The sequence below is a fragment of the Lygodium microphyllum genome, chromosome 22, assembly GCF_053477565.2.
Source record: "Lygodium microphyllum isolate KBCC chromosome 22, Lygodium_microphyllum_v1.1.10, whole genome shotgun sequence".
In the NCBI taxonomy this organism is placed as follows: Eukaryota; Viridiplantae; Streptophyta; class Polypodiopsida; order Schizaeales; family Lygodiaceae; genus Lygodium; species Lygodium microphyllum.
The window spans coordinates 123622465-123641313 of record NC_141156.1 but is presented as its reverse complement, the minus strand read 5'-3'; the positions used below and the strand labels follow the sequence as shown (position 1 = coordinate 123641313).

The following is an 18849-nucleotide window of genomic DNA, read 5'->3' as shown; positions in this document are numbered from 1 at the left end:
AGGGGACCTTGTTCTGCTATACTCTATAAAAGGACATAAACAGAAGATGAATTTTCGGGGGCTAGGGCCTTTCAGAGTACGCATGATTGGTAGAACAGGGAATGTTGAGTTGGAGACACTTGAAGGTGAAGGAATAGGCTTTTTTAACGGCATCCGCATAAAGAAGTACTATCCTCCTTCCCATCCATTACATGAGCCACCCATGCTATAACCCCCAATGAACGTTTGCATGGCTACTATAACCGACCTTATAGATCAGGACGAAGAAGCAGTGGCACCGGCGTATCTACAAATCACAATCGTAGCAGGAGCGATGCATTCTTTCGATGCCCTGATTGATGAAGGGGCCGACTACAACATCTTGATGCATGACCATTGGACACACATTGGTCAACAGAAACTACATCCCACTAATGCCAAACTCACCCCGTTTGGGGGTACTACTTATTCACTCCTAGGGAAGTGCAAGGTAGTCGTTTCCATCGAGTCTGAAAGTTTACCAGCTTTCTTCCATGTGTTGCCTGACACTAAAGGAGCCGGTAATGTGTCACTATTGGGTCGCACTTTCAAGAAGCAAAGAAACTGTAATGTGGATTACAACCTAAACCGCATTCATCTTGCTATTGGCAATGTGCGTATAGTGACGACTTTCAGCAAGGGCTGTCATGATTCCTCCACCATTACGAAGCCACTGGTAGAAACCCCTACGACCACGCTCCAGCCCAAGTCTAAACAGAAGAAAACTACGGCCTCGCACCAGGCTCTCGACCCCAGGCCCAAACCCACCAAGAGTGCTCACAAGGCCAAGGAGTCCAAGCTTATATGGGTGCCAAAACGGCAAAGGCCACATCCGGGTAGACCACCCAAACGTGATTCTAAAGGCCAAAATCATCAGCCTCACAGCCTAAGAGGCAGTCTAGACGCTATCGACGTAGACACACAACCACGCCACGATGGATCCCCAAAGATCTCTTGAGAGCACAAGGATACTACGAGGGCAACCCCTAGATTTGGGTGCCTCCCCGTTCACAAACGAGGAAAGGGAGCAGTATTGCATCCATTTAGAGAACCGCGCCTTCGGCCAGCTCAAGTTCCGAACCATCCACAACATCGAAGTCGTGGTGGCCAAGAAGGAGGCAGCCAGGAGGGTAGTGGAACAGTGCAACCTTACAAAGTATATTGAAAAATTTTCGCAGGAGCTGGATCACTTAAAATGCGTAGAATTCCTCAGAACATACAATCTGGACCAACAAGGTGGCATTATAACAGTGGGCCGAGGAGAGGATGCAAAGCAAGTGCAAGTCCGGTTGGATCCAGCCTTGGTGGAAAAGGCTTTGGGATTGGTACCAAGGACAGAAAGGAGACAAAAAAGGGATGTTTATGTCTTGCTAAAAATGAAGAAGGAAGACGTGCTCACGAACGACGGCATAAGCATCCAGGACATCCCTGACACAGAAGCCAGGTTGCAGGCCAAGTTGGTGCACGTGCTCTTCTCCAGCCAACGTTATAATTCCTTAATGCATCGAATTAGCGTGCCAATGCTAGAGAATGTAGCAGCCCACACCCTAGACGAGGTGGATTGGAATGGCTACGTGCAGAAGATGATTCATGTGCACCAACAGGAGGAGAATCTCCGATTTCTAAGGTAACGGAAAGGAAGAAAGCCTCCTCCAAGGCCTCTTTCATCAAATACGGAGGAGTCTTGACTGCACTCATTCAGGAGGTAGTAAAGGAAGCACAGGAGGCACAGGAGGGAGAAGGAGAAACGTCGGAGAGGTTGCCTCCTCGCCAGGACAAAGACAGGTCCACCGACAGAACGGAAACAAAAGAAGAAGGGGAGGGGCAAACTAGTAAGAAGACAATCAGGACAACGAAGAAGAAGGTGGCGCAGAGGAAGAAGAAGAATGACGAAGGCAGGAAGAAGGAAAGAGAAGACTTGGAAAGGGCGAAGAAGGAATCCCTGAAAGAAGCAAAGGAGAGAGAGAGAACAAAGAGACAGCAAGAGGAGAGGGAAAAAGAGGAGTTATAGAAAGCAAAGGAGGCATCAAAACAAGAAGCTGAAGCGGAGAAAAGGAGGAAAAAAGAACAGAAAGGGAAAAAGAAGGAGGAGCAGAAGAAAAGGGAGGAGGAAAGGAAGAGAAAAGCGGATGAGGAAGAGGAGGAGCTATGAAGAAAGGAGGAAGAGGACCTGGCGGAGGCCACCCGCCGGTCCATTGAACAACAGTGCCGAGCAGATGAACTAAGGAACCTGAGCCCGCGCAGGGAAGAGGGGCCAGGGTCTAGCACGCAGGTGCCAAAGTTTATGCCGCCTCTAGTCCCTGAAGGCAAGGGCAAGGCCCCGCTCCATCTGATCACTACCCTCTTGGTGCCTTCCGCGGAACTCACCACCATCACCCCCAGCATCCCCACTGGCGCAGATGTATCAAAATTCATGGCGTGGATGCAGTATTTCATCAACAAGGAGATGGGCCAGGGGCAGAGCACGGAGACTATGGCCACAGGACAGAAGAGGCCAACCACGAATGCAGAGTCCAAGAAAGAGCCCAAAAAGCAAAAAGTCGAAGCCTCAACCTCACCCATTCACACAACGATGATGCCACCGGCTAATTACGACGAATACGTCGCCGAGCTGCTCTCCCAATTGGAGAGAACGAAGGAGGAACGCAAGATAGCCGTGGCTGAGTTGGCAGCCGAGAAGGAAACAGTGGCCGCCTTCCAACTGGACAAGACAAGAATGATAGCCTTGCAACAGCGCGAGATTGCAGATCTGAAACAAGAACTGAAGGCTAGGGATGAGAGGGAGGAACATTGGAGGCAGCTGCTCGAAAACGAGACTCAAGAATTAGTAAACATGCAAAGAGAGCACAAGCTCTTAATAGTGCAGTACTAGGAGCTTGCTGCGCAATCTACTCAGATTGATGCACTCGTGACGAAGCTGAATGCCAGGGACGAAGAAAGAAAACGAGGCATGGAGGAGCAGCAGGAGGAACTCAAGTGCCTAACAGATCAACTGACCTCTGAAAGAGGAGAACAAGAGAGGCTAGTCAGGGAACTAGAGGATTATGAGTAGAAAATCATGATGCTGACCTTAAGACAGGGAGAAGGCTTGGAAGTAATGAACAAAAGGGCAGAGGAGTGGGTTGCGCACAACGAGAAGAGGGTGAAGACACTGGCGCACCGCCTTGCTCTGATAGAAAAGGAAAAAATCATCGTGGAGAGCAAGGCGGAGGTAGCCCAAGTGGCCTTCAGCACTCAATAGAAGGCCTTCCTCGACACTATCCTGGACGCCACACATGCAGTGCAAGGAGAGCCATTGGAGGCAATGCAAAGAAAGCTTGGCATGGCAAGAAGAGCCCTACACGCTCGACTACAGATGCCACCATTACGGGCGGAGGTTAGGCTGAGTTTGGATGAACAACGAAAATACCTAATGCTGGCCGGCCTAACCCCCCAAGAGATAGACGCCCTCGGATTCGAGGAAGAAGCAGCATACACAGAACGATAGGGGGAAGAAGTAGAGCTGGAAATCGATGTGAATTGATTAAGGGAAGACGTAGTCCCACAACCCCCCTCGTCGGAGGCCCAAGACCCGCCACAAGAAGACCCAGCTACTGCAGAAAGAAAAGCCATCTCTAAAGAAAGACGCAAAAAGCTAGTGGAGGAGGCCAGACAAAAACTGAGAGCCAAGCCAGCCGTGCTACCGTCTGCGCCTCTCCCTCCGTGCCCAGATGATCTTGCCGCAGGATTCCACGCAGAACTGGTGGTGTGGGAGGTACAGGAACTAGGAAAGGATCCATTCTCCTTCAGTTTCCTCCTACCCAACAGTCTGCGGAGGGTCCTGCCTCTCAAAGTGATGGATGAGTTGATCGCGGTCGGTGGTGGCCGGTTGGGGAAAAAATGGCTGGAAGAGCGGGAAAAGACCCCAACCTCTTGGGGCACTGAGGCGGCCGACTACTGGAAAGATAAGGTTTTTGAAATCCCCCACACTGTACAAAACTACAAGAGCCAACCCCTATGGAGGAGGCGAGTATGCGACATAAGCATGCTCGCCTAGATGGCTTTTTGTAATACCCTGCTATTCGAGCGGAACGACCCTACCTACATGGCATACCCTCGAAGGGTAGGGGTAGATTTTGATGCCACCCTCCACGGGCGGTATGACTTTCCCGCTATCTATAACTCCACTATAGTATCCTTTGAGAACGCCATTCTTTTTACCGCAGAAAGCCTAGACGAGTCTATGATGCGCTTCCTTGCGGACTTTTCCTCATGTCTTGACCCCGCTTTTATAACCACTTGTAATTATCTTAGGTTACTTAGGCAACTTCTTAAGCAGGACCCGACTCCACAAGAGCGCAGCCTGCCTCCCCTATTCTTTGACCCTAAAGCTATAGACAACTGTGCTATGGCTCGTCTCATGATGAGGGCTAGTCTCCTTCCCTCTTTTTGCCTAGCCCTCCTAGAGGACATGAACGATAGCCAATTCATTAGATGCAACCACCCCTTTCTCTCCACCACCTCCCTTCATGTGCGCATGAATCTAAAAGATTACATGCAAAGTCGCCAGTTTTTGAGCAAGTCTCTCCAACCCCCTTCTCCTCCTCATTCCGATCAAGACAATTAGGCCTATGTATCATTTCAATCAAAAAAAAAAAAAAAAAGAGAAGAAAAGCAAGAAAGAAAGCACCACAGTCACTGCACCTAGGGTTCTCCCTAGCCCCCTCCCCCACTTCACGCTTAGGGCACATCAAGGGCAGGACTTTCAGACCTGTCACCCTAAGGCTCACACCGCATCTCCAACGAAGCACAAGCTGAGTCCTCAAGTGTGGGACGTTACCAAGGGCTTGCCCAAGGTTAGACCCATCTCCCAGTTCCACTGCCACGAGCACCACACTACACGGAAAGTAGACACACCCCTTAGGGAGTGCACAACTTTTCTTACAGGTTATGTTCGACTCTCAAGAAATGGCTACCCGCGGAAGAGGATCACCCACGACACCCTTTAATGACCCAAACGTGTCGACATCCAGCCATCTGCCTCTGCTGATGGCCACCATGATCGAACCAGGTCAAGGTACAACTGCCATTGGCATAGATCTTGGAACTGCATCGTCCAAAGATCCATGCCCAACGCCTCAAGATCCACGTATCGCTTATTGATTCCACAAGCGTGAAGACCTTCAACTCAAAACTAAAGACCTTCAACTCAAAGACAAGGATCTTCAATCGAAGCCATAGGTTTTCAAGACAAACAACATTCAAGGGGTTTCTCCAGAATAAATCCCTCCAATACCATCATCCTAAGGGATTGCTTATTGCTTCAAGCGTTTCTCATACTCAAAAGATGACCGGCTACATAACTAGCGCCACAACCGTGTGACAGATGCCGAGTGTCTTCATGGAACCTAAAGCACACCGAAATCTTTCCTGGTCATCGTCCCCAACCTCCATCACCTATCAATCCCCCAACCACCCACCTACCTGTTCCGCCTAGCAGCTGACCTAACTAGCCACTACGTCCCACCGCAGTGCCATGGGACTAGCACTTGGCTAGGAAGGGGGTAATGTTACCATGTTTCCACAGCACAAAGGAGCGAAAAATGGAAAAAAGGGAAATAGCAAAAAAGGCGCAGGATAAAAGCAGAAAAAGGCGCCTTGACTGGCAACCAATCCTTGAAAAATTCAAATGTTCAGGCACGACCCTCAGAAAGCTTCGGTGTCGGGCCAAGGCAACGAAAGAGAAAAAAGGCGCACCATTAAAATGCGGAAGCACCCCCGAATCTGTGTAAAAGAGTGCCAAGCTCACTCCTGTGCAAAGTGTATACATTAGTTGGGAATATGATAAATTAGAATGGTGGGAAATGGGAAAAAGGGCCTAGGCTACGGTCGGCCATGTAAAAGAGGGAAAAGGGGATGACCGCCCAAAAATGATTTAGGGCTTTGTATATAAAGTTGAAAAGTGAATGAGAAGCTCATTCTTTGGTGTGTGGAAAAAAGAGTCTTCTTCTTCCTCTCTTATTCTCTCCTTCTTGCTTGTGTGTGCTCTTGAGAGAGGGAGTGTGAGAGTGTGAGGGAGTGTGTGTGTGTGAGAGTGAGGGATCAAGAGGGTGAAGCTCTTCACCATCTCCTCTCCTCTTTTTCTCTTCTCTTCTCTTCTTTTCTCTTGCGCGCGCGGCTATGGAGGATGGAGCTTAGAGATGGAGGAGGCTTGAGGATGCTTGAGCTAGCATCAAGAATCGTGGAGCTACCGGAGTGCAAGAGAGAGGAGGGTACTCGATCGAGCATCAAGGTAAGCTCACTACACTCGTAGGATCGACGGCGCGTTGGCCAGGTGAGAGATAGCCATTAGAGCTCCTTGGAACGCTTGAAACAATAAGTTGTCCGTGGGTCTTGGCGGTTGAGCGAAAACTCCCACATTGACCTCCTTCCACAACATATGGACTGGCTTAGCCCATTGCAAGAGGTGTTGGACTGTGCATTGGGCCTTCCTTCCTTCCATCCAAGGAAACTACTAGACTCTTTAAGTGCTCATATGCCTTTTGAGCACAATCATTATACGCTCTCTCTTCATTATCATCACCCTCAACTCTTAGTCATCGCCAATCTTCACCCTTTGCCATGTTGCCTATAAAATGGAAAGATGTATGAGTCAGTCTCCCACACATTGATATAATTAAGTTTGACGAGTATGAGCACCTGCATGCAACACACAATAGGAGATACATTAACACAATGAAAGATAGAAAATAAGTCACTACAAAGAGATATAGCCACATAAAACATGTTTGCATCATGATAATATATAAAACATATTTGCACCATGATAGCTTTGCAAAATAGATAATAAGTTAATACATAATGAAAACTAACAAATAACAACTTAACAAGTTAATATACAACAACAAGTTAACAAATAACAAGTTAATAGACAATACGTAATATGATAAGATATGAAAGACAAGTTTTATAACTTCATGCAATGTGTTGCCTTCCATTCTAGTGCATACATGAAGTCTTTGTCTAGAGCGCCCCTTACCTCCCTATTCAACCATTGGTGCTGGTTGTTATGCCAAAATTCAAAAAGGTAGATGAAGAGCCAAACAAGTACGTAGATATTTGAGTCCTTGCTGTATATAGATTGGTAGAGTGGATCATAAATTTCGAGTGAAATCCATGGTCTTTTTCTCCTTTCTGTTTTGCCTCTCCACCGACGCTCTTTTAGTACAAGTGGCCCTCTAGTTTATGACCATAATAGTGCGAGTTTTGTTAATGCCAACAAGTAACCAATGTAATTCAAGTACCAAGCTCACTCTCATGCAAGTTGTAATAATCTTTGCAGAGTCGAGTCCCACTTAGCTTTAACATCTATTTGTAGATGCAAGGTTAAGTTTGATGGACAATAAAATGGTCTAGGTGTCCAACGGGTGAAAGGGACTCGAGCTCTCTAGAACTATGTATAAAAGCCAAAAAGTTAATGAAAGAGATCATTTGAGAGTGTGCCAACTTCAGAGTGAGTGTTCTTCTACTTAGTGGCTAGGTTCACTTAAGTGGATAAGGAAGGAGAGAGAGAGAGAGAGAGAGAGAGAGAGAGAGTCTAGAGAGAAGTTTGCATTAAAGAAAAAGAGAAAACAATAACCAATAATTTGTTCCCAGGCGGTAAAAATTACACCAAAGGCTAAACTTTAAAGGTTGGCTGGCCTTCAGTAGACGACAATGCTATATAAAACATCAATGATGAATTCCTCTGGATTTTCGCCTTCCAGACGCGCTGGCAACCTTAGAAATGTGCGCCAAGCCGCCCTTTATAAATTCTCACAGTTCAGACGCACTCGAAAGTTCAGAGTCGCAGGTCCGAATCTACAAAGTCATCGCCTCCCTCCGCTTCGATCAGATCCGCCACCATGACCGCAGACAAAGACAGAGAGCACCATGTCTTCATAGCCAAGCTCTCGGAGCAGGCCGAGCGATATGATGGTACTACCTTCGCATCTTTCATCTCTGTGTCAAAAAAGACTTTCCTATAGTTTTTGCTGCACTCAATACTGCTCACAGTCATTCACCATTTTCGGCTCTATCGATTTCCTTTACCTGTTGGATCTGCACTCCTCTAGCTTTTGAGTATCTTTTTGCAAGCATTGATCCTAGAAGGGAAATGTTTTGCAAGCATTGATTCTAGAAGGAAATCTTTTGCAAGCATTGATGCTAGGCGGGAAATCTTGTGCAAGCATTGATCCTAGAAGGAAAAAATTTTGCAAGCATTGATTGCAGAAGTCATTGATCTAGTGTACGTTTCCTATTTGTTTTATAGCATGCCGTGAGTTGATGATTGCAAACGCAAATATTCCCTGCAGCAAGAAGGGGGTACCGGGTCTCTCCATTTCTTGCATGATTAGATACTAAAGAGGCCAGGCTGCTTTATGGTGATCACTTTCATACAATGAAGCGATCATGGCTCCTTATGTATGGTGCATTTGTGACAAGATAGCCATTTCAAGAACCTCTGAAAACAGAAAATCGATACTGAAGGCTTCCTAATGTCTCTTTCGAGTCAAATAGGAGAAACTGACGAATCATCATTGCATAGTTCAGACAGCAAGTCTCATTCAATCGAGCCGATCAGCTATATTGCCCAAGCATAGTATGAAGAAAAATGAATGAACGTTAGAGATGTGTAAGCTCTTCATCGAGTTGTTTTTAAGATGAGCATGTCAAGCATTAAAACTAGATTATGGTATCACTGTCATACTATGACATCATTCTACAACTTGGTGTATAATATCATTTTACCCATTGGTTTATGATCTCTTTCTACTACCTGGTTTGAAGAAAGGCAAATGGTCGATTGGCCAGTTCCAAACGGAATATTTTTTCCCTCAGAATCCTCTATAAGATTGATTATATTTCCATTGCAGAAATGGTGGAGGCAATGAAGAAAGTTGCAAAGCTGGATGTAGAGCTCACTGTGGAAGAAAGGAACCTTCTTTCTGTGGGATACAAAAACGTCATCGGTGCACGGAGAGCTTCTTGGCGAATACTGTCTTCAATTGAGCAGAAAGAGCAAGCAAAGTCCAATGACCACAATGTTAAGCTAATAAGAGCTTATTGTCAAAAAGTAGAGGAAGAACTCTCAAAAATCTGCAATGACATCTTGATGATAATTGACGAACATCTTATACCTTCTTCTAATTCAGGAGAATCAACAGTATTCTATTATAAGATGTAAGAATTTATGCTTCTGCCTGTCACATAATTTATTGCAAATGATAACGCGAGTTGTGAAAAGGGTTGGTGTTGTGTCTGTGGAAACGGCATAGATGGGCAAATGCATGGCTTTTCAATCGTTCAGCTATCCACTGGTTGTTCATGTGATTAGTTTGAGTAACAGCAGTCTTGTTTACAGGAAAGGCGATTATTATCGATACTTAGCAGAATTCAAGACTGGAAGTGAAAGGAAAGAGGCTTCAGATGAATCACTTAAAGCTTATCAGGTGCGGCACATGCTTTGTCAACGAGATGTTTTTGAGTAAGTATCTGATCTGAAAGTCATGCATTCATGGCTGTATAAACAAAAATCGAACCATTTGTGACAGGCTGCGACTGAAATCGCCGCTACAGACCTGCCATCCACTCATCCCATACGGCTTGGATTGGCTCTCAATTTTTCTGTTTTCTATTATGAGATCATTAACTCACCTGAAAGGTGAGTGGAGTATCTTATTTTTCCGCAAGTGAAGTCCAAGGCTAGCTAGGTTTTCCAAGAGTGCGTATTTTTAAATCATGGGCATGTTTTTTTTTTGTGTTGGTGATCAGGGCTTGCCATTTAGCTAAACAAGCATTTGATGAAGCCATTGCCGAATTAGATACCATAAGCGAGGATTCATACAAAGACAGTACGCTTATCATGCAGCTACTGAGAGACAATTTGACACTTTGGACTTCTGATCTTCCGGAAGATGTCGGAGGTATGTGACTAGTATCGATGCTGTCAAGGTAGTCATTTCTTGCTTATTTCTCCTGGTCCTGAGTTATTATTTGGCGTGTCAGCAGGCGATGATCAAATAAAAGCAGAAGACTCTGCTAAAGTGAACAACGCGGAGGTGATGCATGATTAACCAGTATCAAACAAAATTTCCTTCATGCTTGTATAATTTTGCCACAACTAAGTCTCGGGTGGTTCATTTTCCAGTGAGCTTTGTGATGGAGGAATAAATAGGAATCTGCTACCATGGATGGTTTTGTAGTTCATCGAGCTTGGTAATACGCATTCTGGTGACCTACTTATTTGGCCTTGATTTCAAAAATAACCACTGGGAACACCTAGGAGCTGAAAGGCTGATTGTTTAGGCCTAGTCTATGCTCATCTTATTCTTTCCATCATGGGCCTTGAGCCTTTTGTATTCCAATTCTTTTGTTCATTAAGGAGGTCTTTCCAATGATGTTGTTGAGGCATTTTCCGCATTGCATGCAATGTTGAGTCTTTTGAGTTTGTGGCTTCTTAATATTGAGATGTTTGCAATCACCAACTAGTGTCCATCTGCCGATGCGCAATGAATTTTTTTTTGTCACGTCAGAAATACATGTTGATATTCCTTGCATCCCTTGTATTGTTTAAAAAAAGAAGAAGATAGTGTCCAAAAATGCTTTGCTCCATAAATAAGTTAGCAAAGTGCAAATATGGAGCAGAAGCTAAGGACTTGATAAGCTAGAAAAGGTGCAGGACACAGCAAGTGTGAGTGCTTTACTTCTTGCAAGTGAAAAGCGGATAAAAAAGAAAGTATGATGCTTTGCTTCTTTTCCATCTAAGAGACCTTTCTTTTCTGACCAAAGAACATTTCCTATGAGCAATAAATGGAGTGGGATTTTGTATATGTTTCAAATACTAGCCAAGTGAATAAGTGAACTTTAAAGTGGATTTGTTGCGTGAAGAATATATTACAATGCATTGCCCTCAAGTTCAGTAGTGAGTAAATAATAGATCTAACTTCATGAGTTCTTTGGATAGCTTAAGGGTGTGAAGACTGGAGTCGGCAAAGAGTGCTAACCATGAGCTATATTAATCAATTGTGATAAAAGGGTTTTTCTATCCTTTCAGAATGTCAAAATTGTTGAGAATTAGGCAATGACACCCAATGTAGCATGTTTGTATGGAGCAGTTGGGCCAAGGGAAATGCAAGCAATCCAAGAGAAGGGACTAAATGCCATTAGCACAGTGGTGAAAAGTACTACCTATCCAAAAGACTATAAAGCATTACACTTGCCTATCATTTGGATGGAATGTCATTGTACTTTTTGTCATTTCAGTCAATGTCATTGTCTACACATATAAGATCGTGTTTATGAATCCAAGCTTCCATCTTGGAACCTAATTCACTTGTGTGACATTCATTGTCTCTCAAGTCAAATTTGTCCTTTCAGCTAGTGTTATTGTCTATACACACAAGATTGTGTTTATGAGTCCAAGTTTCCATCTTGAAACCTAATTCACTTGTGTGATAGTTATTGTCTCTAAGTCAATGTTATCATGAGTCCTCTCTTTCTGTTTCATCTGCCATAGCCATGCTCTAGATCCATGCATTCTAATAAAAATGGATAGAGACATGGTGAGAATATTTGACAAGTTTAGGGTATTTCAAGTTTTGTAAAGTGAAAAAAATGGTATCTCTCTGTCCTCTCTTGAAGATATATAGCTACATTGCTATGGCCGATCAAAATTTTGGAAAGAAAACTGGTTAGAGTATAGGAAAATGATGATTTTGGCAAGAGCCATACTACACAATAACAATTAGTGTCCCTAAGGCTTTTGGATCTCTTATAAACCATCGCACAACACATGACAAATATTGGGAGAATCAATTATGAAATTTATTTACAAAGCATTGTAGAAAGTTAAATGGTAGAAAATATTCATGTTCGGTTCGAAGGGCAATGATATCTCAACCCTAGTATCATTACACTTTTGTCATGTTATCTAGACTAATTTTTAACTTTATTTTTTTTTGAAATCTTGAAATGCTACAAACTAACATTAACAGGAGGTCCAATCCCTCCACTCTAGTTTCTTATAAGTCCTATTTGTTAATAAATAATGCCTAGAGAACTATGATTGTTGACTCAAGGGCTGCCATTTATGTTTACTTCCCATAACTACAATTTTGATAGCTTTAGATATGATTGCAATGATTATTTTTATGATTTTGTATGGGTTATCTTAATGTGCTAAATATATAATTGATCCAAAGTAAAAAATATTGATAGGGATTTGAAGTTTGCTATGGCAAATATGGATTATTATCCATATATTTGTGTGAAACAATTTGATGTCCAAGGTCTTACTCTTTACTAGGTTAAATATCAACCAAAATCCCATTGCAAAGATCTTCAAATGTCTTTTCTCTTTTGGAATGGGTTCAAACTACCATTATACATATTTCTCAAAGAATTTGTCAGCATTTGGTAATCAAATCAAGAAACTCATGGACATTTTGACTTAGATGAAAGAAATGATTTTATCTTTTCTATTTCTAGACTTTGATCTTTCTTTATTCCTAGAGCAATGATGAATAGATAGTCCTAGGGAAGGAAGAGGAAATAGATACTCGATGCCTAATGAGTAAATATTATTTTTTGAGATACTTGAAAATTAGTTTGATTTGTTATATTCAATCATATGGAAAGCTGCATCCCTTAAAGCCATAAGTGTAGTATAAGCATTTTATATGTGTAGAGGAGGAGAGAGAAAGACTAAATTTCTACAATAAGAGAGAAAGATTAAAATTTTAAAATTCCCATTTCTTCGAATTGCAAGAGAGGAGATCAACATAGAGGGTATCCATTGCAAGAGAGGAGATCAACATAGAGGGTGCCACGATGATGTGTTCATATTCCTGCATTCTCTCTCATGTTTTTTAATCTTTTTTGGCTTCATTTGATATTTGGACATGTAACCATTCAAAATTGGCCACTTACTAACCATATATTGGTCCCCTACCCCTTTCCCCTCAAACTAGGGTCATTTTACATGCATTTGACTTTGAGATGCCCTATGCCACCTTGTGCCTAAAACGCTCTGCACCACAAACCATTTGTAGGCTCAAAGTCTTCATTTTGTAGGCTTAAAGTCTTCATTTTGGACCAAAAACACCTTGCACATCTTCCTAAGGCCGTAAAATCTCATAAAGTGTACATTTAAATCTACCTCTCAGTATTCAACATTTGTTCCTTGTTTAGTGCATATGTCTTTTTTCTTTCTTGCAATCTCTCTCTATTTCCTTGTCTCTATGTTCATGTTTCCTTTTTATTGCACACTCTCACATGGCATCATCGCCTAAGTGAGACACAAAGCTAATCTACTGGAGAGAAGACCACCCCAAATTGCCAACAAGCGGCCTTCCACATCAATGTTTTACTAAAAACATACACTGTTGCTTGGAGGCAACAATTTTCCTTGTGCCAAGTACCCATTTCCCTCATCATTTTGATGCAAACTCACTCTCCTGCTAAAGGTGGCAGGCTTCCTCAGTTCTCTACTACAAATGCAATGTATATTGGCTAGGTGATAGCTCTCCTCATCAAGTGCAACACGCCTTGTATAGGCCACATCATATCTCCCCTAGGCAGACCTCTACATTGATTCCATTGTGATATTGTAGTAGCCATCGCCTCCTATTTTGGGGTTATCTACAACCAAAACACAGGTTTCTGTGGATGTCTTGCAGGATATCAAAGATGTCTTACAACTAGTTTCACAACTTTGATAATACAAAATGAGGAGTATCTTGATCACTCCTCTAAACAACGATGAGATTATCGTGAAGATTATTGCATGGATCGTGAAGAATGGAGGTCACCTAGCCCATTTCTATGGGATCCCTCTCCTCCCCATTCTCTCCATGTTTTACAAAAGGCCCATTCTACTGGCCTCAAACTGCCCTCTACAGCACCGTCTATACAAGTGCTTATACTCCCTTCTTTGTCCAAAGAAGACCACCCAAATAAAATAATCTTGATGGTTCCAACTACTCACTTTGGTTGTGGAAGGTGGAGTGTATCCTTGATACCTTTGACCTTTGGGATTTTGTTATCCACCCTATTCCCCTTCTAGTGGAGGATCCTACTGTTGGATCATTGATGGATCATGCAACCCTATGGGATTAGCTCAACTCTAGAGCCTGATCTTTCCTCTTTATGAGCTTACAAGATTATGTCCTAGTGCATATGTGTAGATTGCAAAAAGTAATAGAGGTGTGGACAAAGCTTTCTTCTTTGTACCATCAAAAGACATTTGCCCATCAAATTACTCTCCAAAAGAAATTACGAATGCTCATTGTTGATGATTCTAGTCATGATTCTTTTGACTCAACTACCATCTCTACGATTTGATGTCTTTTACACTAGCCTTCTTACAGAAAGGACCTATGAGAAGCTTCTATAGGAGGTTCTTACCCCACTTGTTTTGGAGCATGACGAGCACGCCAAAGAGGTTGCCAGTGGATCCACCTCCACCAAGGATTTTGTTGCAAGTTCAGAAGGGGGATGAAGAAGAAAGGAAACTCAAAGGCTAAATGATAAGAGAGTTCTTCAGGATCTAATACTGACTTGCACAAGCCAAAATGCCCATATTGTGGGAAGGGGACACATCCAAAGGAGAAATGTTGGCAGAAGTACCCTCACCTTAGTTCGAGAGCAAAGAATGGAGCTAAAACATCCAAGCCTTCAAGCTCTACTCCAATAGTTACTTATGAGTCAGTGTTCCTTTATATTGTCGAGTTGAAGGAGCCTTCTTCAATGTGGTTGCCTTATCATCTAAGAGGCCTTGGCTGGTTGATAGTGGAGCTTTTAGTCATATGAATCCACAATGTGGTTTTTTGTAGGATATATGCCCTTCTGAGGGTTCAGTCACTATTGTTGGCATTATATTAGTGCCTATTAGTGGTGTTAGCACTTTGCCTTTTTATCCTGACCACGTGTTGAGCTCTCTTTCATAAGCCCTATATGTTCCAAACTTAGGCTTTCCACTCCTCTCAATTTATGGCCTTACTAGGCTATTTGTCGCTCACCGATTTTGCCTCATAGCATGATAAAGAATCTGATAAGCCAATTATTTTTTTCCATCCTCCATGATTCAATCAACCAACACATTCATCAATTGATTCCAATAAATATGACCCAATTCCATGGTTTTCTTTTTATTTACTATGATGCTCCAATGTAACATAAGTTTGCAATGTGTATTCATCTCCTATCCCAATTGCCTTTTACTTAAGAATTTATTTTGGCTTTTTGACTCTATATTGTGGGGTGGTGGTTTCATTCGTGCATTTCATTCACCTTGCATGTTCACATGTTTGATTCCACCTTGCCCCAGAATCCTTCCTTGCATTAAGGTTTGAGGGGTCAAGGGCATTCATTGCTGGCTTGCAGTGTTTTACTTCTGCATGAGTCAATCATAGAAGTTCGGATTGTATTCAAGATTAGCATAGTTGTCCATGTCGGAAGGGCAGATTGTTGAAAATTAGAGTTGAAGGCATGAGAGAGTGTGCACAAGAGGGAGAGAGAGAGCTCAAGTACAAGAACAAGATCTTGTTTAGTCAGTTGCTCAAAGTACAACTAGTACACTCTCACCTTCTTGAGTGTGTACTTTAGGCTGTTTATATAGCCAATGGAGGAGTTAGGGTTCCCTATCCTCCAACCCTTTTGCACCTAGCTACCCTTATCCTTTCTTGTGCAAGGAGAGTTTCTATGCTTATCTTTCAACACCCCCCCCATGCCAGGTGGCATTGGATTTTTTTAAAAAAAAGGATGCCTCCCCTTAATTCTCAATGAGATGCCTTTATAAATCAGGATACAAAAAAAAGGTTATAGATAGACAGTGTTACAAGACTCAAAAGAGTCGAGTCACCTGTGGATTGGGAGGCAAAGTTGACCTCCAATTCCTTAGGTACTTCTGGAACACCAGGACACTTACTGGTGATATGCCTGGTCTTTTTGCATTTCTTGCACTTCATTTTGTCAGGATATTTCTTCCAATAGTTGCTCATAATATGCTCCTTTTTGTGACAGAAGGAGCACTTAGTATAAAAGTTGTATGGACTAACACTTGCTCACGAGAAGTAAATGCTGAAGACCCTTCAGTATGGTTTCTCTTCTCTTCATCCAGGCATGATTGAATGGTACTTGCTAGATTTGGGTTCGGGATATTAGTTAGGGTAGTCATAAGGGCTGGAAAGACCTTCTTCACATTCTTCACAGACTTTAGCAGGATGGAAATGGCATCTTCATCATGGATAGGTGCTTGAACGAAGGCAAGTTGTGCTATAAGCCCCTTCATATGTGAAATGAACTTACTTAGAACTTCTCCCCATTTGTATTCCAAGCTAAAAACCTCAATCTTGAGACATATCTTGGAGTTCTTTCCTATAGCACCATAGAGTCTTTTGAGCTCATCCCACTTTTCTTTTGCAGTTGAGAGTTGGTCAATGTGATGAATTAAGGATTCATATAAATGAAGCACGATGATGGCATGATCCCATTCATCATCTTATACATCAAGGGGATTGGATGGGTCAATTACTTTGGTCCCTTTTATGAAGGGCAAATATCCTCTTTCCATCATTTTGTATTTGATCAAAACTTGCTAAGGATGGAAATCTTTTCCATTAAATTTTCGAGTTTGAGGACGTACATCAGCATATGTTGTGGCCATTGGGAAGGTCTTACCACTTGTTAGAACAAGGGCAGTGCCTAGTCCCTTACAACCTTGCCACTGAATGTGGAAGCAAAACAAACAATTAATATCAAAGTTGTAAGGAGGAGAAATGCTGAAAATCATAAATATGTAATATTTCAAAATATGCGAGGTTTAATGGTCTTTTTAGGCTTCAATGATGTGAACCTAGACTAGACTTCGGGCTCCTCCTTGTGGTATGGCTTAGTGGATGAACCTTGTGTTGGACAAGCATGATCTATGATTTCAATACTTGTTGCTGATGACTCCGAGGAGAGTACAATGATGCTCATCCCTCTAATTTCATTGACCAGTGTACTTGAATAAAGTCACACAAAATATACAATATAAGTTTAATATAAGTTTAGGGTAGGATGGTCTATGTGTTTATAATTGCACACATAGCCTTACAACATGAAGTAAAGCACTCAATTGTTTTAATTTTTTGATGAAAACATTCAAATTGTGTAAGTGCCAACAGCAATAATGATTAAGAAATGTGCCTTAGTGCTTACAAGCACTCATCTGTAGTTTATGTTGCTAGGGATGCTAAATGTCGGTCTTGATGAGAGCTTGATGATGACCTTTCGAGTAAAAGAACCTCTAAAATGAAGTTCCCAGATTTGTAACTAACTCTAGAAGAGTTCACTCAGTGATTAAAATCACTATTAATGACCAAACATTGAAAAAATTTGAAGATGGAAGAAGCTTGAAGCTTCCTGGCTATGGCTACCAGGAGACCCACATCTAGGGTTTTGATCACAGCACGCTGTAGGAGATGAATTAGGACAAACCCTCTTAGGTGAGGATGGTTCACTATAGGGGCTACAACAGCTCTAAGTTAGCCGCCATGATTGTGCCTTGTATTGGTCGTGCTTCAACTTGAATAAGGCTGCTTGCAAAAACTGCACAAAATCTGCGTTTTGGACAATGCCACTCACCACGTCGTCTAATCCTAGCCTTTGATGTGCTAGACTGAGTTGCCCTGAGCTAAGGAGAAGTTCTTCAGAAGAAATCAGAAGCTGAATTTGCTTCTATTGCACACACTAGCTTCTCCAAGGTCAGGGGTCTAGCTGGCTATGGTGGAGATGAAGGTAACTGAGATGGCAAGAGTACTTATTGTGCACTTAGATGTGTAAAGAGCCTGAGGGAAGCTGAAGGATCAGAGATGGATCTGATACCATGTTGAAAATCAGAGTTGAAGGCATGAGAGAGTGTGCACAAGAGGGAGAGAGAGAGCTCAAGTACAAGAATAAGATCTTATTTAGTCAGTTGCTCAAAGTACAACTAGTACACTCTCACCTTCTTGAGTGTGTACTTTAGGCTATTTATATAGCCACTTGAGGAGTTAGGGTTAGGGTCTCCCCTGTCCTCCAGCCCTTTTATACCTAGCTACCCTAATTCTTTCTTGCATAAGGAGAGTTCCTATGCTTATCTTTCAACACAGATGCCTACTTGAGTGATGTAGGTGAGAACATACGCGAGGAAGTCACCGGAGTGGATCTTGCTAGCAATGTGTAACTCTTCCTTAGTAAGGACTTGATCTACGTAAGGGTGGCTTGTGACATGATCTTCTAGTGATTGATTGTTGTGAGTGATGGCCAATACCCTAAAAGAGGTAGGAGCTACATAAGTGGGATCATACTCGAAAGTCTTAACGGCATGTTACTGCTTAGCATTAGTCATGATTTGACAACCTTCTTGTTCCCACTAGAGAATGAGAGCATACCACTTCCTCAAGAAAGACGAGTCATTATCGGCTAGCTTGCAGAGTTCTTGGCTTGTTGTAGTAACTCTGCTCTTGTTGTATGGTGTGATAGCCATTGTTTGAGAGCGTAATCTCCAGATATCTCATCATCAGCGATCAATTCTTCTATGACTATGTGTTTTTAGCTAGGTTATTAGCCAATGTGAGGATCAATCATCATTTGTAGGATGGCTTAAGACCTACTAGCAGGTAGGGTCAAGACATTTTGGTAGCTAATGGTTGCATCTTTGGTTGCTCCTGAGAGTGTGGTTGGACTTCTTATGTAATGGGCTTGGTTAGAGTCGAGGATGCTGTGCTACTAGACACTAGTGAGGTCATAGGGGCACTAGTAGGATTGGGCTAAGGCAATGTGCAAGTA

General features: G+C 42.6%; 1 protein-coding gene across 2 annotated transcripts; it reads left to right on the top strand.

Moving 5' to 3' along the window:
* The first annotated feature begins 7767 nt into the window (after positions 1-7767).
* Positions 7768-10512, top strand: LOC148017578 (14-3-3-like protein GF14 iota). 2 transcript variants are annotated; one of them, XM_087662517.1, is made up of 7 exons: positions 7768-7974; positions 8913-9219; positions 9401-9488; positions 9591-9700; positions 9811-9962; positions 10045-10097; positions 10187-10512. In XM_087662517.1, the coding sequence occupies exons 1-7, from the start codon at positions 7902-7904 to the stop codon at positions 10187-10189; spliced, it is 786 nt and encodes a 261-aa protein (XP_087518643.1). In that variant the 5' UTR covers positions 7768-7901; the 3' UTR covers positions 10190-10512. The 2 variants fall into 2 exon arrangements, with proteins under 2 accessions (XP_087518643.1, XP_087518644.1); XM_087662518.1 differs by having other exon boundaries at positions 10048-10097; positions 10187-10509.
* The last annotated feature ends 8337 nt before the right edge of the window (positions 10513-18849 follow it).